Source organism: Dendrobates tinctorius, unplaced genomic scaffold (genome assembly GCF_039654945.1).
Source record: "Dendrobates tinctorius isolate UK_male_01 unplaced genomic scaffold, ASM3965494v1 ptg000184l, whole genome shotgun sequence".
Taxonomy (NCBI): Eukaryota; Metazoa; Chordata; class Amphibia; order Anura; family Dendrobatidae; genus Dendrobates; species Dendrobates tinctorius.
Window position 1 is genome coordinate 17,364,365 of NW_027361851.1, and position 23,659 is coordinate 17,388,023.

The 23,659-nt window shown below is 43.0% G+C and overlaps 1 protein-coding gene across 6 annotated transcripts in view; it reads right to left on the bottom strand.

Moving 5' to 3' along the window:
• LIG1 (DNA ligase 1) overlaps positions 1 to 23,659 on the bottom strand; it is a 314,922-nt gene that overhangs the window by 192,773 nt on the left and 98,490 nt on the right. For 4 of the 6 annotated variants that reach the window (XM_073552126.1, XM_073552125.1, XM_073552122.1 and 1 more), the window contains 3 exons: positions 22,157 to 22,237; positions 13,684 to 13,786; positions 12,798 to 12,905 (listed from right to left, as the gene is read on the bottom strand). In XM_073552126.1, coding sequence (XP_073408227.1) covers positions 12,798 to 12,905; positions 13,684 to 13,786; positions 22,157 to 22,237 — 292 coding nt within the window. The remainder of the gene's footprint in view (positions 1 to 12,797; positions 12,906 to 13,683; positions 13,787 to 22,156; positions 22,238 to 23,659) is intronic. The other 2 variants (XM_073552127.1, XM_073552124.1) reach the window with 1 other exon arrangement.

Consider the following 23,659-nt stretch of genomic DNA (forward strand, 5'->3'; position numbering starts at 1 on the left):
CAGCTGTTCAAAACACCTGCCATGTGCCGTGAAAGATGTGGGTTCACCGTCGGAGCCCACCTCAAAGGGAGGAAGTCAGACATCAGTATTTTATTACGCCGGATATCGGAAATGGGTTAAAGTGAACCTGACAGAGGATACATGTTGCCCAAAGTGTGGCATCTCTTTTCCACACTGCTGGATCACTGATGGTAGGTGAATATGTAAGGGAAGTTTTCTGTTAACCCCTTTGTCATAGAGAAAAATTAAAATCCATAAGACATTTCCAGGGAGGGGACATGCCCCCCTCACACTGAGCATATGGGGAAGGGGGAAAACTACCTATTCTTGGAAAAAAAAGCTGACACTCCAACCTCCTTTTGAAGCAAGAGTAACTATAGCTAGAAAGAGAAATTAATTAAAGTAACCTTTGAAACAAAGACCTCCTGCTGTGCAACAGTGATTAAAACAGGATATCTGCTGAGGAAACAGACAACGAGGCAGAGATCTGTTTATGCAGAGAAGTATACTTCCTCAGGAAAGAGCTTCCTTAGAGCTAAGAATCTCTTGCAGACAGGTCAGTGCCAGTGGTCAGATATGAATATTAGTGTTTTGTACAGATCTAATATTTATGGGATATAGGTTTTTGGTGTCATAGCGAAAGGATGGAAGTAACGCATTCACTCACATCGCCATGGGGCAACTAAAACTCCTCCAACTTAATAGTCGATGCAAACCAGGCCATGTTTGATCTGCAGGTAACGGTGAAATCATGATAAGGAATAGGACGTTAATATCTACCTCCTGAAACCTTCAGAGGTGAAGATATCCTGTAAGTTGAGGATCTCATAAATGTTAGTAGACCCAGCACATCCCACAATCTGTCCCCACATGAGCTCATCAGCGTTTTTCACCCATTGAAAGCAATGGATGGTGCAAAAACTGCTGAAAAAACACAGATATCAGCTTTTGCTGCATTTTTGGTGTCAAAACCTGATGAAGTAGAATCAGATTTTTTTTTTATGCACTAAACTTTATTAGCATGTACATAAGCCAAATGTACCATGACAAAAACGCAGGAAAAAAAAACTGCACATTCATGCCGTACAAGCAGTACATGCGGAGTTAAAGAGCTGGAATAGGCACCAATTCCTTCATCAATGCTGCAGAAAACGACAAGGGAGTGTGAGGGGCTGCAGAGTGTGCTTTACCCTCAGCGATATCTTCAAGCTCCAAGAAGAGCTCAAAAGAGCTGTAGCTGTAGATTTTATCAACCTTTTCCACTAACAAGAGGCTTAACACTTGCTTAGCTCCAATTGGCCAGAGTTCAGGAGCTTGGCAGCTCGTTGGCTGGGCAGGTGTGCAGTAAGGCTAATATTATGTACGTTGTACCTATATGCCCTACTGCAATAAATAATTTGCTTCCCACAAGATCCCACCAACTTAGTCCCAAACTCCTAGACCCATTTGTCAATTACTTATAAATACACTTCTGTCTTTAACCTTCCAATGTTCAATCCAACCTAACTTTACAGAAAGACGCACTGCACATACAATCCCTCTCACTACGGCAAAATTATGCATAATGCATTCCCTTAGATACTAGTAAGCAAACCTGGATATTGAAAGTTTGTTATACTGTCTCTGAAGGTCAAAATACTACACTTCAAGAGAAAATTAGTAGCAAGAACAATTGAGAAGACATTCTCTTATGTAAAAAGATACTCAAACTGCAACTAAAGGCATAGGTATCTTCCCAGGGGCTCCTGAACCCCACCAGCGCTGCCCAACCTATCACAACCTACACCTGTAGACTGTAAGCCCACTATGGCAGAGTCCTCTCCCCTCTGTCACTATAACTTCTATTTGGGTTTTACATGTAACCCCTTATGTACAGCACCATGCAATCAACGGTGCTCTAAAAATAATAACTTCAACCAGTGCTGAAAGACGAAATGTTAAAATGGCAGATCTAGCACCTCAGGACAGCACCATGGAGGTAGTCCTCCCTTGACCTATAGCGGGACAGGATCACAGAGAGGTTAAAAGGCCCCTCCCACCTCCACCCTCCAGTGTTTTTTCAAAGTACCACCGAGGATGAATGGAAATGGTCTACACATGCCCTTACAAACGCGTATATAAAGAGACCATTTAACAGCTTCATCTTAGTCTCGAGCCATGGTGACCTGACGGACGAACGATCTGCCGGAAGATTGATCCCGTGCAGGCCTAAAGACAAACATAAGGGAGGGAATTAAGGGTGCTGTCCTGAGGGACTACTGGAAACAGAATTACCGGTAGGTCTAATTCCCCTTTTCCATTTCGTCCCTCCGGACAGCACCATGGAGAATACCAAAGGAAAGATCCCAGGGTGGGTACAGAAACCCAAGGACCAAAGTCCCAGGCAAGAACCAGGCCAGATATAGAAATGATCTGAAAGATCAAAAGAAATATAGATATCTAAAGAAATCCGCAAAGATAAACACCGTAGTGAGTGTCTCGTCTATAATGGCCAATTTCAGTATGAATGTGGCAAACAAGGTATGCAGCAGAAACAGAGTGAAACACAACCCTTGTATCCCAATACCAATAATGAACCGCAGTGAATTATAGTTGTTGTGACAGATACTTATAAACACTGCCGCCACAGAATAGGTTTAAAAACCTTATTGCCCAGCAAAGTATGGTGATAGCCACAGCCACAACACCATGAGGACTGTACAAACCAGTAATCCGCTGCATGTGGTTAACAGCAAAAGGCTGTTCCTTCATCGGTCCTCCTGGGCTCAGGTTAAACCCTGGTTAGAGATCAGCTTACCATAGTACAAGGAAACCTGCAAGACAGAGACCCTGGACTGCGGGAAGATCAAACCAGTAACAGTTAGTATATGGATAACGGCAGAGCATTGGGATGCACATACATTACTCATCCAGGAGATCACGTCTATTCCGAATCCTTTCATGTCTAAACCCCAAGTAAGGGTTTTATATATTATAGAAACTAAGGAAATACGCTATCTGGCAGGTAATATCACCTGCCATTACAAACATCGCCTTCTCATTAGAAGCACGGAAAGGGAAACGTGGATCATCACTCCTGTTTTACCTACATTATGTTAGACACAGGGAGTCTGGACTCTGGAATCAATGAAAGTGGTGTTGGGTTGTCGGTAAAAATCCTCTGATACGAGAGATTATTTCGAACTGCCTCTATACAAGTCATTAGTCCAGACATTATATATAAGTCAAACAATCTAGCCACACATATATACCCGCATGGCCTAAAAGGCAAACTTCTCAGTGATATTTATACACCCAGACTGCCATGGTGGATCTTCGGAGCCCTGACTGCTGTAAGAACAGTGGGTATGGGATCATCTGCCACCTGACGCAGTGCTGCTGTTTCGCCACAGGGTACAAAGGCAGTGATGCAGTCCCTGGTAAACATAATACAACAGACTTATGTGACAAGAATCTGTCCACTGGATGTTGATCAAAGCAACTAGTCTGATTGCTGTATGTGGAGCTGGGAAGGATTCTGTCCTTCTCCCTCCTGGGATTTACTGCTCCGCAGACAGTAGCATGTTCCTCGTAGGATGAACCCAAAGATGTATGTCTCCCTTTAAAGCTAATTATGAAATAGACTTGCCTTTAGCACTTAAGGCAATAGCTCCCTGAGAGTTCTGTTCCAGACGGAAGAAATGCTATTATACTAGGCCAATTCAAGCATAGGTGGGTTTTTTTTTCGGTTATCCCGGATGCCAAGAATGAAGCAACAGAAGTTGGATCTGGGTCCAAAACTCAAGGACTCTGGGCCCAAGACAAAATGTAAAGTGGTAGGCCAACAATACAGGGTGCGGCCACACAAGGCACAAGTTATATGGTCCAAGCCAGAGGCACAAAGCCACAACGCCCAAAGTACTATGAAGCACTGAGGCACCATGATGTACTATGAAGCACTATGAAACACTAATGATACACCATGAGGCACAGGGGCACCAAAGCACTATGAGGCCATCTGATGCATAGAGACGCTATGAAGCACTATGATGCCATATGAAGCAAAAAGGCACTTATGAAGGGCTATGATGCGCTATGATGCAATATGATGCATAAAGCCACTAGGAAGCACTCCGATGCAATATGATGCACAAAGGCTCGATGAAGCACTCTGATGGAATATGATGCACGAAAGTAATATGATGCAATATGATGCAGAGGCACTGTGAAGCACTATGATGCAATATGATGCGGAGGCACTGTGAAGCACTATGATTCAAATATGCACAGAGGCACTATGAAGCACTACGATGCAATATGGTGCAGAGGCACTGTGAAACACTATGGTGCAATATGATGCACAAAGGCACTATGATGCAATATGATGCGCAGAGGCACTATGATGCCATATGATGTATAGAGGCACTATGACGCCATATGGTGCAACCTGATGCACTCAATATAATGCCTAGAGGCACTATGATGCAATCTGATGTACTATGATGCAATATGAGGCAGAGGCACTGTGAAGCACTATGATGCAATCTGATGCATAGAGGCACTATGATGCAATATGATGCATAGAGGCACAATGATGCAATATGATGCATAGAGGCACTATGAAGCCATATGGTGCAACCTGATGCACTCAATATAATGCCTAGAGGCACTCTGATGCAATATGATGTACTATGAGGCGATATGATGCAGAGGTACTGTGAAGCACTATGATGCAATATGATGCAGAGAGGCACTATGATGCAATATGATGCACAAAGGCACTATGAAGCCCTATGATGCATAGAGGAACCATGCTACAATATGATGCACTCAATATAATGCATAGAGGCACTTTGATGCAATATGATGTACAGAGGCACTATGCTGACCTATGATGCCTCAAGGCACTATGGATGCAATATGATGCACTACGAAGCAATATAATGCAGAGGCACCATGAAGCAATCTGATCCATAGAGGCACTCAATATAAAGCATAGAAGCACTATGATGCAGAGGCACCATGAAGCAATATGATGCATTAAAGCACTCAACATAAAGCATAGAAGCACTATAATGCCATATGAAGCAGCAATATGATGCATAAAGGTACTCAACATAAAACATAGAAGCACTATAATGCCATATGAAGCATAGAGGCACTCAATATAATGCATAGAGGCAATATGATGCACTGAGACTCAATGTAATGCATAGAGGCCCTATGATGCATATAGAGGCCCTAGTGCTGCTATGTTTTATATTGAGTGCCTCTGTGCATCATAATGCACAGAGGCACTCAATATAAAACATAGCAGCACTATAATGCAATATGAAGCATATAGGCACTCAATATAATGCATAAAAGCTATCTGATGCACTGTGACACTCAATGTAATGCATAGAGGCTCTATGATGCAATATGATGCACAGAGGCACTCAATATAAACCATAGCAGCACTATAATGCAATATGAAGCATAGAGGCACTCAATATAATGCATAGAAGCAATAAGATGCAATATGAAGTGCAGAGGCACAGACAGACTACGGCTCTGCTTGAAGGTGCCAAACAAGAGACCAGGCCCCCAGTTACACCCAAGAAACTCTGAATGGAACATCTCACTTGTCAGACTGACCCCACCCGAAGTAGGTAATTACTGAGCTGCAGCTGGAGGGCCGTCTTCATGGAGACACTGTGCTGCATTAACTCCATGTGTCCTCCTATTGATGGAGTAGTTAAGTCAAATCATGGGATGTAACCTGGACATATGGCCTTATTATAGCCCAGACGTACAAGGCTTAGCTGCATATATGTGAAAATATACCTCAGCACATGAGCAGCTTCGGCACAAAGGCATGAGACTAGCATCAGCCCAGAGGCCTAAGCCATCAACATAGCATTCCACCGTGCACTTACCTGTGCTGGCTCCATACCTGCTAGAAACCAGGGCGAGCTGGTAACACCGAGAGCCCACCATAGAGAGGGAAGCGGCGTCCCGTCAGGAATGCTGCATTACTGCCAATGATTTCCTCTCCTGTGCCCCATGAGATCCAGGAAATCAGCCTGTTGCCTGTCTCGTTCTGTACTTCTGCGTTCTACCGTGGAACGCACGCCGACCTGGTCTGGCTTCACCGGAGGAGTGACAACCTTCTCCGCCACACAATTTACAGAAGTAGCGGTGGCTTGCAGGCCGGCGTCAGAGCCGAGAGCCTCTACTGCGAGAGAAAGCGGCTCTACCCAGGGGCCTCGTCCGCACCCTGGTCTCTGTGTCTGAGGGACCCCCACCAGGAGGGTTTCAGCCCCGGGCTACTTGACAGGAGGAAGGTTTGGACCAGCCGCCCGACCCCCCTGGGCCCCGTCAAACATTCACCTTTTATCTTCACTCCTCATGGAGCAACCTCTCATACAACCGTCCCCTTTGGGACAGGAAAAAAAAAAAGGGTGGAGGTGGGAGGGGCCTTTTAACCTCTCTGTGATCCTGTCCCGCTATAGGTCAAGGGAGGACTACCTCCATGGTGCTGTCCGGAGGGACGAAATGGAAATGCCCCTTAATGTCCACTGACGTACACAGTCCGTCATGGCAGGAGGTTCCTGCACCATGACGGACTGTGCACGTCATGTAAACACGCAGTGACAGTTCTGTGCCGACAGCTATCTATGACACTTACCTGTGCTGGCTCCATACCTGCTAGAAACCAGAGGGAGCTGGTAACGCCGAGAGCCCACCATAGAGAGGGAAGCGGCATCCTGTCAGGAATGCTGCATTACTGCCAATGATTTCCTCTCCTGTGCCCCACGAGATCCAGGAAACCAGCCTGTTGCCTGTCTCGTTCTGTACTTCTGCGTTCTACCGTGGAACGCACGCCGACCTGGTTTGGCTTCACCGGAGGAGTGACAACCTTCTCCGCCACACAATTTACAGAAGTAGCGGTGGCTTGCAGGCCGGCGTCAGAGCCGAGAGCCTCTACTGCGAGAGGAAGCGGCTCTACCCAGGGGCCTCGTCCGCACCCTGGTCTCTGTGGCTGAGGGACCCCCACCAGAAGGGTTTCAGCCCCGGGCTACTTGACAGGAGGAAGGTTTGGACCAGCCGCCCGACCCCCCTGGGCCCCGTCAAACATTCACCTTTTATCTTCACTCCTCATGGAGCAACCTCTCATACAACCGTCCCCTTTGGGACAGGAAAAAAAGAGAAGGGTGGAGGTGGGAGGGGCCTTTTAACCTCCCTGTGATCCTGTCCCGCTATAGGTCAAGGGAGGACTACCTCCATGGTGCTGTCCGGAGGGACGAAATGGAAATGCCCTTTAATGTCCACTGAAGTACACAGTCCGTCATGGCAGGAGGTTCCCGCACCATGACGGACTGTGCACGTCATGTAAACACGCAGTGACAGTTCTGTGCCGACAGCTATCTATGACAGCTGAGAGGCACAGAAAGGGGTGCAGGGACCCTTGCAGTCGGTCCCTGCACACCAAGGGCTGTGACTGGTCAGTCAATCTAACTGACCAAACACAGCAGAGATCGAGCAGGCGAGGCTCAAATGTCAGCATCTCCTGCCCGATGATCAGTGCAGGAGTTCAGCGCTGCAGTGGTTGAGCTTCTGCACCGACAGCTGGGAGCGGCACCCCCACCGCCCCCCGCAGTTAACCCCCTCACTGCTGCGATCGAGTGTGAGCGCAGCGTTCAGAGGGGGAGGTGGAGGGTAGGGGGCTCTCTCTGCCTCAGGTCGGCATCCCCGCGATGTAATCGCGGGGCCCGACCTGTGCCATGATGACCCGGAGGTGTCATGACAACCTCCAGGTCATTTACATACGGAAAGCTGCAGAGACCATGCTCACAGCAATGTGTCTGCAGCTTTCAGCATAGGCATAATACATTACAATGCTCCAGCATTGTAAAAAAAAATGTAAAAAAAAATATTAAAAAATAATGAAAAATAAAAAAACCTCTAAAAATTCCCCTAAAAATACGCATATAAACGATATAAATGATGTATCGCTGTAATCGTACTGACCCGAAGAATAAAGCTGCCATACTAATTTTACCACACGCGGAACGACGAAAAGAATAAAAAAAAAAAAAAGAATTCCTGAATTGCTAGTTTTTGTTCATTCTGCCTCCACAAAAATCGGAATAGAAAGCGATTAAAAAATGTTATGGGCCCGAAAATGGTACCAATAAAAACATCAGCTCATCCCGCATCCGTGACTGTCAGTCGGAATATGGAAAAATTATAGCTCTCAAAAGCTCTCACTAATACCGCACGAGGAACGGCGTAAAAAATAAAACCTATTCTTCACCTTTTGTGGATTTGTACATTCTGCCTCCAAAGGATCGCAGTAAGGCGATCACAGTGGTATACCCCCACATATGGGGTATCAGCGTACTCAGGACAAATTGCACAACTTTTAGGGTCTAATTTCTCCTGTTACACTTGTGAAAATAAAAATTTGGGGGCAAAAAGCTCATTTTTGTGGAAAAAAATATGATTTTTTTTATTTTCACGGCTCTATGTTATAAACTTCTGTGAAGCACTTGGGGGATCAAAGTGTTCACCACACATCTAGATAAGCTCCTTGGGGGGGCCTAGTTTCCAAAATGGTGTCACTTGTGGGGGGTTTCCATAGTTTAGGCACATCAGGGGCTCTGCAAACGCAACATGACGCCCGCAGACCATTCCATCAAAGTCTGCATTCCAAAACGGCACTCCTTCCCTTCTGAGCTCTGCCATGCACCCACATATGGGGTATCAGCGTACTCACGACAAATTGCACAACAACTTCTGGCATCCTTTTACCCTTGGGAATATAAAAATTGGGGATGAAAAGATAATTTTTGTAGAAAAAATATGATTTTTTAATTTTACAGCTCTATGTTATAAACTTCTGTGAAGCCCTTGAGGGTTCAAAGCTCTCACCACACATCTAGATAAGTTCCTTGGGGGGTCTAGTTTCCGAAAAGGGGGTCACTTGTGGGGGTTTTTCACTGTTTAGGCACATCAGGGGATCTCCAAATGCGACATGGCATCCGATCTCAATTCCAGCCAAAAAAGTCAAATGGCACTGCTTCCCTTCTGAGCTCTGCCATGTGCCAAAATAGTGGTTTACCCCCACATATGGGGTATCAGCGTACTCAGGACAAATTGCACAATAAATTTTGCGGTCCTGTTACCCTTGGGAAAATAAAAATTGGGGGTGAAAAGCTCATTTTTGTGGGAAAAAAAAAAGATTTTTTAATTTTACGGCTCTAAGTTATAACCTTCTGTGAAGCCCTTGTGGGTTCAAAGTGCTCACCACATTTAGATAAGTTCCTTGGGGGGTCTAGTTTCCAAAATGGGGTCACTTATGTGGAGTTTCCACTGTTTAGGTACATCAGGGGCTCTCCAAACGCAACATGGCGTTCGTTCTCGATTCCAGCCAATTTGACATTCAAAATCTCAAATGATGCTCCCTCCCTTCCGAGCCCTGCCGTGCACATAAAGATTGGTCTTCCTCCACACATGGGGTATCAGTGTACTCAGGAGAAATTGCACAACAAATATTGTGGTTCATTTGCTCCTGAAACCCATGACAAAATAAACAAAAATGTGTCCAAAGATAAATTTTGGGGAATAAAAGTTAAATGTTCATTTTTTTCCTTCCACATTGCTTCAATTCTTGTGAAGTACCTAAAGGGTTAATAAACTTCTAGAATGTGGTTTTGAACACCTTGAGGGGTGCAGTTTTTAGAATGGTGTCACTTTTGGGTACTTTCAGTCATATTGACCCCTCCAAGTGACTTCAAATGTGATGTGGTCCCTAAAAAAATGGTTTTGTAAATTTTGTAAAAATGAGAAATCGTTGGTCAACTCTTAACCCTTATAAATCCCTAACAAAAAAAAATTTGGTTCCAAAATTGTGCTGATGTAAAGTAGACATGTGGGAAATGTTATTTATCAACTATTTTTTGTGACATATCTCTCTGATTTAAGGGCATAAAAATTAAAAGTTTGAAAATTGCAAAATTTAAAAAATGTTCGCCATATTTCCGTTTTTTTCATAAATAAACGTAAGTCATATCAAAGAAATTTTACCACTAACATGAAGTACAATATGTTACGAAAAAACAGTCTTAGAATCAGCAGGATCCGTTGAAGTTTTCCAGAGTTATAAGCACATAAAGTGACAGTGGTCAGATTTCAAAATTAAAGCCTGGTCATTAACCTACAAAATGGCTTGGTCGTTAAAGGGTTAAGAGCAGATATGACTGTCACAGCTGGGTATGGGGAGAGCTCACCTACCAAGCACTGTAAACATATGGTGGATGCTGGTAAGGTTGAAAGATATAGATTGGGAGTTTAAACGTATCTCACACTCACAACAAAGCTCTCCACAGTTCTAATAGTGATGAGCGAGTGTGCTCGTTACTCAAGTTTTCCGAACCGGCTCAGGTGTTATCAGAGTATCTTGGGCGTGCTCGTACATTGTGTTTGTGTCTCCGCAGCTGCATGATTTGCGGCTGCCAGACAGCCTAAATACATGTGGGGGCAATCCTTGCTTGTGGTTCAGGTTGTCTAACAGCCACAAATCATGCAGCTGTGGAGACACAAGCATAATCTATAAGCAAGCCCAAGATACTCGGAGAACACTCGAGCATGCACGGAAATGTCGAGTAACGAGCACACTTGCTCATCACTAATCTCTACCACCCTACATCTCCTCCCTCATCTCTGTCTATCACCCTACCCAAGCTCTCTGCTCTGCAACTGATCTAAGACTAACATCCTATATAATCCAAACCTCTCACTTCCGTCTCCAAGACTTCTCTCGTGCTGCTCCAGTTTACTGGAATGCATTATCCCGGATAAAAAGACTAATACTTAGGAACCACATTTTTAAGTGTGCCATAAAAAGTTCTCTTTACGGGCCCCGAACCTCAAATCACTAACCTAACTCTTCCCTCTTTCTATTTTTTTTCTCCCCATCATCCATGCCCCAATAGCACTTGGTAACTGCACTTGGACAGATCCTGGCTGGTGACTAGATCATGCAGCTTTATTTGATAACCCCTTTTATTATAATGATGGCTGGACCTGAAATACCAAGAACTTTTTACCTATTGTGTCCCCACCATCATATCCTTATAGATAGTAAGCTTGCAAGCAGGACTACTGTACTCCTGTAACTGTTGAATTATGTGTTATTCTATAATCTCTTCATTGTTACAGTGCCTTGTGAAAGTATTCGGCCCCCTGGAATTTTTCAACCTTTTCCCACATATCATACTTCAAAACATAAAGATACCAAATGTAAATTTTTGGTGAAGAATCAACAACAAGTGGGACACAATTGTGAAGTTGAACGAAATTTATTGGTTATTTAAAAAATTTTTGGAAATTCAAAAATTGAAAAGTGGGGCGTGCAATATTATTTGGTCCCTTTAACTTAATACTTTGTTGCGCCACCTTTTGCTGTGATTACAGCTGCAAGTCACTTGGGGTATGTCGCTATCAGTTTTGTACATCGAGAGCAGCAGTTTTCAGCTCTTTCAACAGATTCTCGATTGGATTCAGGTCTGGACTTTGACTTGGCCATTCTAACACCTGGATATGTTTATTTGTGAACCATTCCATTGTAGATTTTGCTTTATGATTGGGTTCATTGTCTTGTTGGAAGACAAATCTCCGTCCCAGTCTCAGGTCTTTTGCAGACTCCAACAGGTTTTCTTCAAGAATGGTCCTGTATTTGGCTCCATCCATCTTCCCATCAATTTTCACCATCTTCCCTGTCCCTGCTGAAGAAAAGCAGGCCCAAACCATGATGCTGCCACCACCATTTTTGACAGTGGGGATGGTGTGTTCAGGGTGATGAGCTGTGTTGTCTTTACGCCAAACAAAATTGATTTTGGTTTCATCTGACCAGAGCATCTTCTTCCACATGCCAGGTGGCTTGTTGCAAACTTAAATGACACTTTTTATGGATATCTTTGAGAAATGGCTTTCTTCTTGCCACTCTTCCATAAAGGCCAGATTTGTGCAGTGTTGATTGTTGTCCTATGGACAGACTGTCCCACCTCAGCTGTAGATCTCTGCAGTTCATCCAGAGTGATCATGGGTCTCTTGGCTGCATCTCTGATCAGTCTTCTCCTTGTTTTGAGATGAAAGTTTAGAGGGACGGCCGGGTCTTGGTAGATTTGCAGTGGTATGATTCTCCTTCCATTTCAATATGATCGCTTGCACAGTGCTTGTTGGGATGTTTAAAGTTTTGGAAAACATTTTGGATCCAAATCCGGCTTTAAACTTCTGCACAACAGTATCACGGACCTGCCGGTTGTATTCCTTGGTCTCCATGATGCTCTCTGTGCTTCAAACAGAACCCTGAGACTATCACAGAGACTTTATTACACACAGGTGTATTATATTTATCATCATTAGTCATTTAGGACAACATTGGCTCATTCAGAGATCCACAATGAACTTCTGGAGTGAGTTTGCTGCACTGAAAGTATAGGGGCCGAATAATATTGCACGCCCCACTTTTCAGTTTCTGAATTTCCAAAAAAATGTAAAAATAACCAATAAATTTTGATCAACTTTGTTGGAGCAATATAAATAAAAAATATACTATTTTTAATATGGATAAGAAGAACCTTGTCAAAAATTATTAGATGTTATAACATGAGCTTTCTCTGCCATACAATGAGTTATTACACAAGTTAGTCTCTTAGTACATATTAGTTATGAGGGGAGGTGAATTTTCCTAGCTGCAAATTTCATGCCTTCATAAATTATAAATAAAAAAATCGATTATGAGCAAAGTATAATCAGAGTTAAACACTTACATTTGGCCAATATTCCAGCAGGCATCCTTTATTGGATGGTAGCCACTTTTTGAAGGATTGTAGTCAGTCTCTTTCTGTGTAACATCCTGCTTCGAGGTACCAAAAAAGCTAAAATTGAATGGTTTACATTTAATAAGAAAGTCACAGCATATTTCAAATACCAATAGTCAGTAAAGATTTTTGTTCTGCGCATTATAGTCGGCCTTAAAGGCTGATGATGAGCTTTTGGTATTACATTTTCTTGCTTTGAGTGCACAGTTTATACTTCTCGCTCTCTCTCTATGATATATATATATATATATATATATACACATACACACACACATATATATATATATATATATATATATATATATATATATACACACACAATTATTTAACCCCATTTACCATTAGGTATAACTGCCATGTTATCCTTATTTTATAGGCCCACATGATGACAATAATAGCACATTTAACAAATCGCATTGCTTTCTGATGGTCTGAACTGTGTGATCCAGATGTTGCAATATAAGCCAGTTTTGCCTCTACTACATCGGAGGAGTGGAGAGATACTGACGCTGGCTGAGACTGGGAGCTAACTGTGCACTCCAGCGATCCTGGCCAGCAGAGCTATGGGAAAGATCTTGTAAGCACTGTGCAGGTTCAGTGCAGTCAGACATCCTACCTGGATTCATACAAACAAGGGCAGGACACCAGGCAGCATCATCACCATCTTCCCTCTCAGAGCGGGGTGAGCAGAAAACCAAGAGACACAGCACTCAGCCAAGCTGTTCTGCCTCCTCTTTACAGGCGGCATCAAATCTCAAAACTTGTGGCTTGTCACTTCAACCCCATTAGTATCACAGTACGCAGACACTTTGCTCAATAACTACTTGGTTCTTACCTGCCAGTGTTTTTCGACCCCTTTGCTGGAGCAGGAGACTTTTCTGCAGTACATTTTTCAGCCTTTTCTTGATGAGGCTTTAAAGATGTATGACTTAAAGCTACTGTAAAAATAAAGAATGAAATGGATAGCATTTACATACAACGAATGTGGCGTTATTACGGATGAATGAGGAAAACTGAAAAAAACACAAGTTGGTTAACTTACCAAAGGCAAAGGGAACATATAGGAAAATGACAGGTCAATAAGATGCAGATTAGCATATAGTGTGTGCTGTCACTGCACATCACAGGAGACTGAGCTATATGGAGGGTTTGGGAGGGGATCTCCAGAGTTAAATGCCCTTATCACTACACACAGGTAAGCCTCTACATCATCTCCTCTGGTGGAGGTTATACTCCATCACTTCATGGAGACAAATTTGAGGGGAACCAGTCAGTGATCTCAACTGTATGAAACGGCCACAACTGCAATATCTAGAGAAGAGGGGAAAAAGAAAAAACACAGGATGCTCCATACCGCAGAATCTATGGTTACGGTTACGTCTTAGCAAACAAGCAAACCAAACACAGGGTTTTACGGGGGTGGGGGGGGGGGCAAAATTCAAATTCATTTTCGTCCTTAACCCTTCACCTCAAGCCTGTTTTCACCTTCCTGAACAGGCTAAATTTTACAATTATGACCACTGTCACTTTATGAGGTAACTCTGGACCGCTTAGGCTACTTTCAGACATCAGTTTTTTAGCATCAGGCACGATGAGGCGAAAAATGTAAAAGCCGGATCCGGCGCCGGTTGCCACCGGATCCAGCTTTTATCCCATAGACTAGCATTATCGCCGCATTGCGCCTGATGGCCATGCGGCGTGTCCGGCAAAAAATGCCTGTCAGGCGTCTGCAAAAAACGATCCCTGCAATTTTTTTTGCAGCCCCGGAACGGCTTTTTACACAGCGCATGTCCGGACACTGTGAGTGTTAACCCCACAAGTGCTCGGCAAGAGAGAGATCTCTCTCTCTCACCCGGACACTTGTGAGAGATCTCTCTCGCCGGGCACTTGTGGGTTAACATGTTAACCCCACATGTGTCTCTCTCTAACCGCCCCCCCCCCCCCCCATACCCTTCAGCGGCTGTCTCTCTCGTCCCCGATGTATCTTCCTCCTGCGGCTCCTTTAAATCCTGTCCGAGTCGTATCAGACGCCGCATACACATCCGGTGTCACCGCTGCAGGCCGGATCCGGCGGCTCGGCTTTTCGCCGCACTCCACACACCAGATGTCTGAGAGTAGCCTTACATGGATCCCGCTGATTCTGGCAATGTTTTTTCATTACATATTGTACTTCATGATAAGGTAATGTTTGTTCAATATGACTTGTGTTTATTTGTGAAAATATAAGAAATTTAGCGAAACTTTTGCAATTTTCAAACTTTTCATTTTTATGCCCTTAAATCACAGAGATGTCACACTATATAAAGCGGAGTGTATGTATGTATGTATGTATGTATGTATGTATGTATGTATGTTTGTCTCAAGCCACACCCACTCCACATAGCTACACTCACTCCACACATAAAGCCCTGTCCACACGACCCACGCTGTTAGCTCAGAATGCTCCTTGCAGCCTTTCTGGGACTGATGCTGTGTGTGGATGGATCCCTGTAGCCCGTGATCTGCAATCAAGCAACAGATGACATTGGTTGAGGGGAGGACGATGCTTGGAGGGAGGGCTATGGCACGAGCAGGGCGCCAGTTACCTGGGTCATGGTGCTGCAGAACAGAGCTGTCCACTGTGGTGCTAGCTCTGCCCACTCCAGCCATGCTATGTACAAGAAGAGCGGCACTGCGCATGCCCGAAAGTCTCCCCTATTGCTAGCATTACGCAAGTCTTCCTGGAAAATAGTGCTGTATCTTTTAGTCACCCAGAGCACAAGGTAAAAATGGCCTGGATTCCTCACTGTAATAGGTGATTGTAGCAAGTAAATGTACTCTGTGCATGTAGGTGCAGGCAGCCCAGCAATGATGTCCTCCCTACCTGGGCAGCAGGCTGTGTATGTCCCCCTGACTAAAACTGGCAGAAGAGTTAAGGTATTTGGTCTGTATTTTTACCGCAGTGTTTGATCAGTATTTAGTCAGCATTTTACCTCAGTATTTAATCTCAGTGTTTGATCGGTATTTTAACTCAATATTTAGGGCGGCACGGTGGCTCAGTGGTTAGCGCTGCAGCCTTGCAGCGCTGGGGTCCTGGGTTCGAATCCCACCAAGGACAACATCTGCAAGGAGTTTGTATGTTCTCCCCGTGTTTGCGTGGGTTTCCTCCGGGCACTCCGGTTTCCTCCCACATTCTAAAGACATACTAATAGGGAATTTAGATTGTGAGCCCCATCGGGGACAGTGATGATGATGTGTGCAAAATGTAAAGCGCTGCGGTATATGTTAGCGCTATATAAAAAAAAATAAAGAAAGAAAAGAAGAATATTTGGTCATTATTTCACCTCAGTATTTGGTCAGTATTTTACCTCAGTATTTGGTCGGAATTTTACCTCAGCGATAGGTCGGTACTTTACCTCCGTATTTAATCAGTATTTTACCTCAGTGTTTTATTTTACCTCAGTATTTGGTCAGTATTTTTTATCAATGTTTGATCAGTATTTTACCTCAGTAATTGCAATAAAAAAGAAAAATAGTGCAATTTCTCTCGGGATCAAATGATTTTATGTGCAATATAACCATTATAATTTGTTATAACTAACCACAGTTAGCTACTATGACCGGGCAACGCCGGGCTCTTCAGCTAGTACTTAATAAACATAACATTTCACACTTGTCTACTTTACATCAGCCCAATTTTTGAAACAATTTTTTTGTTAGGAAGTTTAAAGGGTTAAAACTTGACCAGCAATTGAACATTAACTTTTTTTACAAAAATTTTAATTTAGACCAAAATTTCATTATTTTCACCATTCCAATTTTTGGGAAGCAAAATGAACAAAACCAGCAATTCAGGACCTTTTTGGCCAAAATGGGGCTATTAGAATTACTCTGGCCTGATGGCTCCTGATCTTCTTGACCACTGTTGGGATCAGATCAACTGGGGGTAATGCATAGGCCAGCTTGAAGTCCCACTGAATGTGCAAAGAGTCCACTGCCCATGGATCTTCCCTCGGGTTTAGAGAGCAAAACCTTTGTGTTTGCCTGTTGTGTTTGTTGGCAAAGAGGTCTATCACTGGTTCCCCCCAAAACTGCGTTATTTTTTGAAAAATGGACCGATTTAGGACCCATTCTCCCTGCCTCCGAGTATTGCGGCTTAGGAAATCGGCCTCTATGTTTTCTGCCCCTTTTATGTGTAAGGCTGTTAAGGAGTGTAAGTGTTGCTCCGCCTTACCCAGGATGTCGCCTGCTGCTTTCATTAGGAGTGTGCTCTTGTCCCTCCTTGGTGGTTGATGTATGCCACCGTGACCTTATTGTTCGACATGATGCAGACATTGCGACCCCTGAGTAGGGGAAAAAAGTGGGTTAGGGCTTTGTTCACTGCCCACAATTCTCTGATTGGAGGATGCCCTCCTTTCTTGAGGTGTCCAGGACCCCTGGCCTACGTGACCCCTTAGGTGTGCCCCCCACCCCAAGGAGCTTGCGTCCGTTAGAATCACGTCTGTCACTTGTTTGTCCCAGGGTATTCCTGCAGCCGAGTTTGTACTGTCCAGCCACCAGTTGAGAGAGTCTCTGGTCTCTAATGAAAGCTCTTGACCTCCTTCTAAATGCCCTCTTAGCGATCTTTGTGCTGCTAGTATCTCCCACTGGAGTTGACGGGTGTGAAACTGAGCCCATCTGACCGCCGGAATACAGGACGTCAGGGTGCCTAGTAGAGACATCGCTTTCCTCAACGTCATCTGAGGTTTGTTTCGGGCAGACAAGGCCATATTCCGCACCTTCTCTATTTTGGCCTCCGGAAGCAGACACACCCACTGTTCTGAGTCCAGGATAAATCCTAGGAAGGTCTGTTGCTTTAGGGGTTGTAGTTTTGACTTTTTGAAATTTATTATCCACCCTAATTCTTGTAAGGTGTCGGTCACCTGGCTTAACTCTTATTCACAAACACTGGCCTCTACTCACCAAAGCCTACCCCAAAATTGAGACTTTTAGGTCTCCACCCTTGATATGTCTAAGGAGACCTCAAAACATCAAAGATAAGTTGGTCAGAGCCGACCTTGGACATCCAAGCCAGGTTAGTACACGAACATTGACAGGGCATAGGAGGAAAGGCACTTTTCCATGCCTTAATTGCATGAGCTGCTACAACATTATCAAAGGCAACGAGGTCATCCACCCACGTACAGGCAAATCCTATCCGATCAGGGACTATTTCACTTGCGAAACTAATTTTGTAGTTTATATCATCAAACGTCCATGTGGGTTACTATACGTGGGTGAGACCACCCAGGCCATCAGAGATCGATTCTCCATTCACAAGTCGACCATCAAGTGCGAAAAAACATGGCTTCCACTACCTGCCCATTTCAAAGAAGTCCGACATAATGTTTCCCAACTCAGATTTCAAATCATAGAAAAAGTGCCTAGGCCCAAGAGGGGCGGTATCCATGTTCGCATATTAAAGCAACGTGAGACCTATTGGAGCTACACTTTGGACACCCTACATCCCAAAGGTCTCAACCGGGAAATCGATTGGCTAATCTGACTTTGTTTTCCCTCAGAACCACTGACTATTTGCTTCCATGAGTCTATTTTGACATCTTCCCTGGCGGTAAGATATACAGTATAACTACATTTTCATTTTTCAATATTTTTCTTTTTTTATTTTTATTTTATTTTTTTATTTTTCTACCTTTATTCTACTTTATTTTTTTCGCACATAATTCATTTCCAATCATATTCCCAATCTCCACTTTTTTATTTTTTATTTTATTTTTATTTTTTGTTTTCCCATTCCTATTTTCCGTTCATTTCATTTTAATTTTATTTACACATCTCTACATTTATTTTCACATTTTTTTCATATTTAAATATTTTTTAAAAATTGTTTTTATGAATTCATTTCACCATTAGTTCTCTCTTCCCTCTCCCCTTCCTTTTCATTTTCCCTCCTCTAACTTTTGTTCTCAGTTTGGACTCCTACTAAATACCATTGTTGCATTGATGTCATATGTGTAAACATATTTGCATTGCTTATTCCATGTGTTTATCCATTGTCTGTACCATGAAATGTTCCTGCCTCTCTGTTCTCCTCTATACAGGGCTCAGCCCTGCAATGTCCCCATACACTATCCAATACACAATGAGACTGTCAGACTATATCCACAAGCTCCGGTAACTCTCTTGTAGCTATTGATACAGACCGCTCTTCATTGAGCATGCGCGGACACTCCGCGCCATCTTTTTGGTGGTTTTCCCTGCTAGGCGACACAGCCGTGCCTCACTGCGCACGCGTCCTATCTAACATCTGATCATGTGACCAGCTAGTGAATCGTTAAAAAGCGCTACCGCTCTCTGGGCGCTCATTCACTGCTCAGGCACGGCTGCGCCTGCATCCCCCAGTGCGCCACCAATGATCGTAAGTACTACTCTCTAAAGGGACCACCACTGCACCACCTTTCATATGTAGCCGAGTATTTATTTTAGACACCCTTTTATTTTATACAGCTATGGCATACTTGCTCTACGTTGGCTCCTCAGGAAACAGGATCACTGGCTTCTCCGGTATTCAATTGTCTGCATCATTTAAGCTACCTAAACATAACCATTGTCTCTTTGAACAACCTCTCTGGCTTATATGTCACTAGATTACTAAGTAACTCCCCCTTTTTTTCCCACATGTTAGATTTATATGTCACATTACTATTCCCAGTGTACCGCCCCTATAAGCTCATCTGAAGGTGATAATGAATAACTCCATTATCGTTTTCCCTCACCACTGTGACATCTATATATTCTCTTAAATGGTTTAAACCTCAGGATCCTATCTAACCATACCTTCTTTTACCCTCATTCATAGGATAATCCAAACACATTTGAAAAATATTATCTAGCAGTGACACCCATTACCTGTTGAACACAGACTCATCTTATAAGTGGTATGACTTCATTGCATTAACCTCCATATGTATGACTTCATCTCCATATGTAGTTTTTACCGCCATGTCTTTTTCCTTTTCCCTTGTACTAGATTGACTCTATATCCCTGAGCGATCTTATGGCATTTGTTATATCACTTGAACGCCTTTTGTGAAACGTTTTCTATATATTTTGTAAATTATGTATACACTTCCTTGATTCTGATTGGATATATTATTTTATTACAGCGACTATGTGATAAAGGCCGTTGTCAGGCCGAAACGTCAGCTGTCGCTTCTTCACCATCAACTAATAAAAATATTCACTTTGAACACAACCTACGTGTGCAGTGAATCCATTTTGAATCTGTACTTCTGGGACTACTGGTTCCTTTTCATTAGCACCGTATACTCAAAACCTGTCAGTCGAGTGCTAACCATCCTTATTTCCTACTCATCCTACAACAGGACAATGACCCAAAGCACACCTCCAAATTATGCAAGAACTATTTAGGGAAGAAGCAGGCAGCTGGTATTCTATGTGTAATGGAGTGGCCAGCGCAGTCACCAGATCTCAACCCCATTGAGCTGTTGTGGGAGCATCAAGTCAAACATCATGTGCACATCAAGTCAAACCAACTTGTGGGAGGGGCTTCTGGAAGCATGGGGTGAAATTTCTCCAGATTACTTCAGCAAATTAAGTGTTAGAATGCCAATGGTCTGCAATGCTGTAATTGATGCAAAAAGGTGCATTCTTTGACAAAAGCAAAGTTTGAAGGATAAAATTTATTCAAATAAAAATCTTGAAAATCTATTTTTTGAACTGTGTCAGTGTCCGCACTAGATTTTAAATTCATTTGGCAGCTCATTTGATTAATAAAAGAATGCGTTTTCATGGAAAACACAAAATTGTCTGAGTGACCCCAAACTTTTGAATGGGTGTGTAAGTGTGTGTGTAATAAATATATATATATATTTTTTTTTTTTAAATCCTCAAAAAATACACATATTTGGAATTGCCGTGTTCAGAAACACTAAATCTATATATAAAAAGAAGGAATCCGAGCAGTAAACGGCGTAATGAGAAAAAAAGTCAAAACACCAGAATTACTGTATATACTCTTCTATAAGCTGAGTTTTTCAGCACTTTTTTTGGGAAGAAAACGCCCTCCTCAGCTTATACACGAGTCAATTGTCCCAGAAAGACGGCGGGGAGGGCGAGCGGCAGAGCAGCGGGTCACAGAGGCAGGAGCCGGCAGCTGTGGCAAAAGCCTGTGCCGCTGCTAGCTTCCAGCACACATCCTATTTACCTTTCTGCGCACCTTCGCTGCATCTCGTTTGTTCCGGAGCCAGCAGCTCTTCTGGCCAAGCAATCACGTGGCCCTGCTCATTAACGTAATGAATATTCACGCCTCTCCACTCCCATAGGCATGGAGTGAATATTCATTACCTTAATGAGCGAGGCCAGGTGATCGCTCGGCCGGAAAAGGTGCTGGTTCAGGCAGATGAAGCGAGGGCGTCCAGGAAGGTAAGTAGGATGCTTTTTTTTTTTTTTTCTATAGGAACCATGCATACAAGGATAGGGGATAAGGAACCATGCATACAAGGACAGGGACGGGGGAACCATGCATACCAGGATAGGGATGAGGAGACAATGCATACCCGGCATATACTCAAGTCAATACGTTTTCCCAGTTTTGTGCGGCAAAATTAGGTGCCTCAGCTTATACTCGAGTATATTCGGTAAGCTTTTTTGGTCGCTACAATATTGCAATAAAATACAATAACGGGTGTTAAAAAGATGGTACCTACAACAAACTGGTATCAATAAAAATGTCAGCTCGGCACGCAAAAAATAAGCCCTCATCCAACCCCAGATCACAAAAAATGGAGACGCTACAGCAGGTCTCGGAAAATGATGCAATTTTTTTTTTTTTTTTAAATTAACTTTTCATTTTTTTCACCGCTTAAAAAATAACTTATACATGTCTGGTATTTATGAACTCGTATTGGACCTGGAAAATCATGATGGCAGGTCAGTTTTAGCATTTGATGAACATGATATAAAAAAAAAAAACAAAAAAAAACAAAACATTTGTGGAACTGTGCTTTTTTTTGCAATTTCATTGCAGTTGGATTTTTCCCCATTTAACAGTACACTATATGGTAAAACCAATGGTGTTGTGAAAAAGTACAACTTGTCCCGCAAAAAAACAAGCCTTCACGTGGTCATATTAATGGAAAAATAAAAAAGTTATGGCTCTGGGAAGAAAAGAAGCAAAAAACAACCGCAAAAAAAGAAATTGGTCTGGGGTGAAGGGATTAATGACGCTTACATGCCCTTAAATTAGCATAGCCATGTACACAGCCGTAAAAGCCCCTGCACACTATACTCCGATTTCTTCTACTTACTTTTTTCTTGTACCTGCTCCGAAGATTTAATGACAAGACTATCAGCATCTTCTTTCTGTTCCAACTTAATAGATTTTAGATCTGTTAAAAAAAAAAAAAGAATGATTTCTATAGAGCCAACATATTCGGCAGCACTTTACATTACAGAGGGGGATTTGTACAGACAAAGACATAACAGAAAAACACAAATCAGATACTAAGAGGAGTGAGGGCCGTGCTCACAAGCTACAATCAAGGAGACGTGATAAATAGGCATTACTATTGGGAGAAACACAAACCTTGGTGGATTCAGCAGCACAGGAGCAATAGAGATGTCCACTAGCAGCAATCCTGTCAAGCTCTCAGTGCCAAGACTCACTAACCAGAACTACCAGTCCTGGAAATTCAAGGTGAAGATGCTGCTCACAAGTGAAGGTACGTGGAAATATACTCAGGAACAAGTGCCTCATCCATTACCAGATGATTGGCTAGAGAAGGATCAGAAAGCACAAAGCATGATCTCCCTCAGTGTAGATGATAATCAGATTGTGCATATATGCAAGTGTGCAACTGCAAAGGAGATGTGGGATGAGATACAGAAAGTTCATGAAAGATCAAATCTCAGCAATAAGCTTTATCTCATGAGAAAGCTGTATTAGTCTAAGCTAAGTGATGGACAGAATATGCAGAACTATATAAGAAACACCCTAGAGATTGTAGAGTGTCTCAGGGGTATTGGAGAAGAAATTAAAGATTTTCATGTTGCTGCACTTCTATTAAGTAGCCTTCCAGAGAGTTATGACACATTTGTGACTGCACTAGATGCACGGTCAGACGATGAGCTGACACTAGAGTATGTTAAAGGCAAACTTGTGAATGAATTCAAAACAAAAATGCAGCATGTAAACAGCACTAATGAATCCAGAGCAGAAACAGCATTAAAGACACAGGATTTCCATAAATACAAGATGTGATGAAGCTGCATTTAATGCCAGTGCAGGCCCATCTGCAAAGCATACATGGTGTATAGATTCTGGTGCAAGCAGTCATATGACAAACAAGGATTTCTTCACGGATCTTAATGAATACAAGTCAGAAAAGGTCATCTTAGTAATTGTCACTATATGACTCCAGAAGGAGTAGAAGACAGCTATCTCCACTGTCCAGTTTCCTCAGCACAAAGCAGAAAGATCCCAATAAAGAATGTTCGCTATGTCCCCAGCCTTGAAACCAATCTTCTGTCAGTAAAGAAGCTCATGCAAAAGGGGAATGTAGTTACTTTTAAAGATAACATCCTAATCATCTCAAAGAAGGGTCACACTCTTGCAGAAGGAAAAATTCTAGATGAACCTTATCAGCTAAAATGCAAAGAAAGAGTGTACAGTGCTAGACAAGATCTGCATAAGAACTGTATCCATTTATGGCACAAACGTCTTGGGCACAGAGACCCAGAAGCAGTAATGAAGCTAGCTCAACTTGCAAATAGTTTTGAAATCAACCAGTGTAGTCAAATGATAAGTGCAC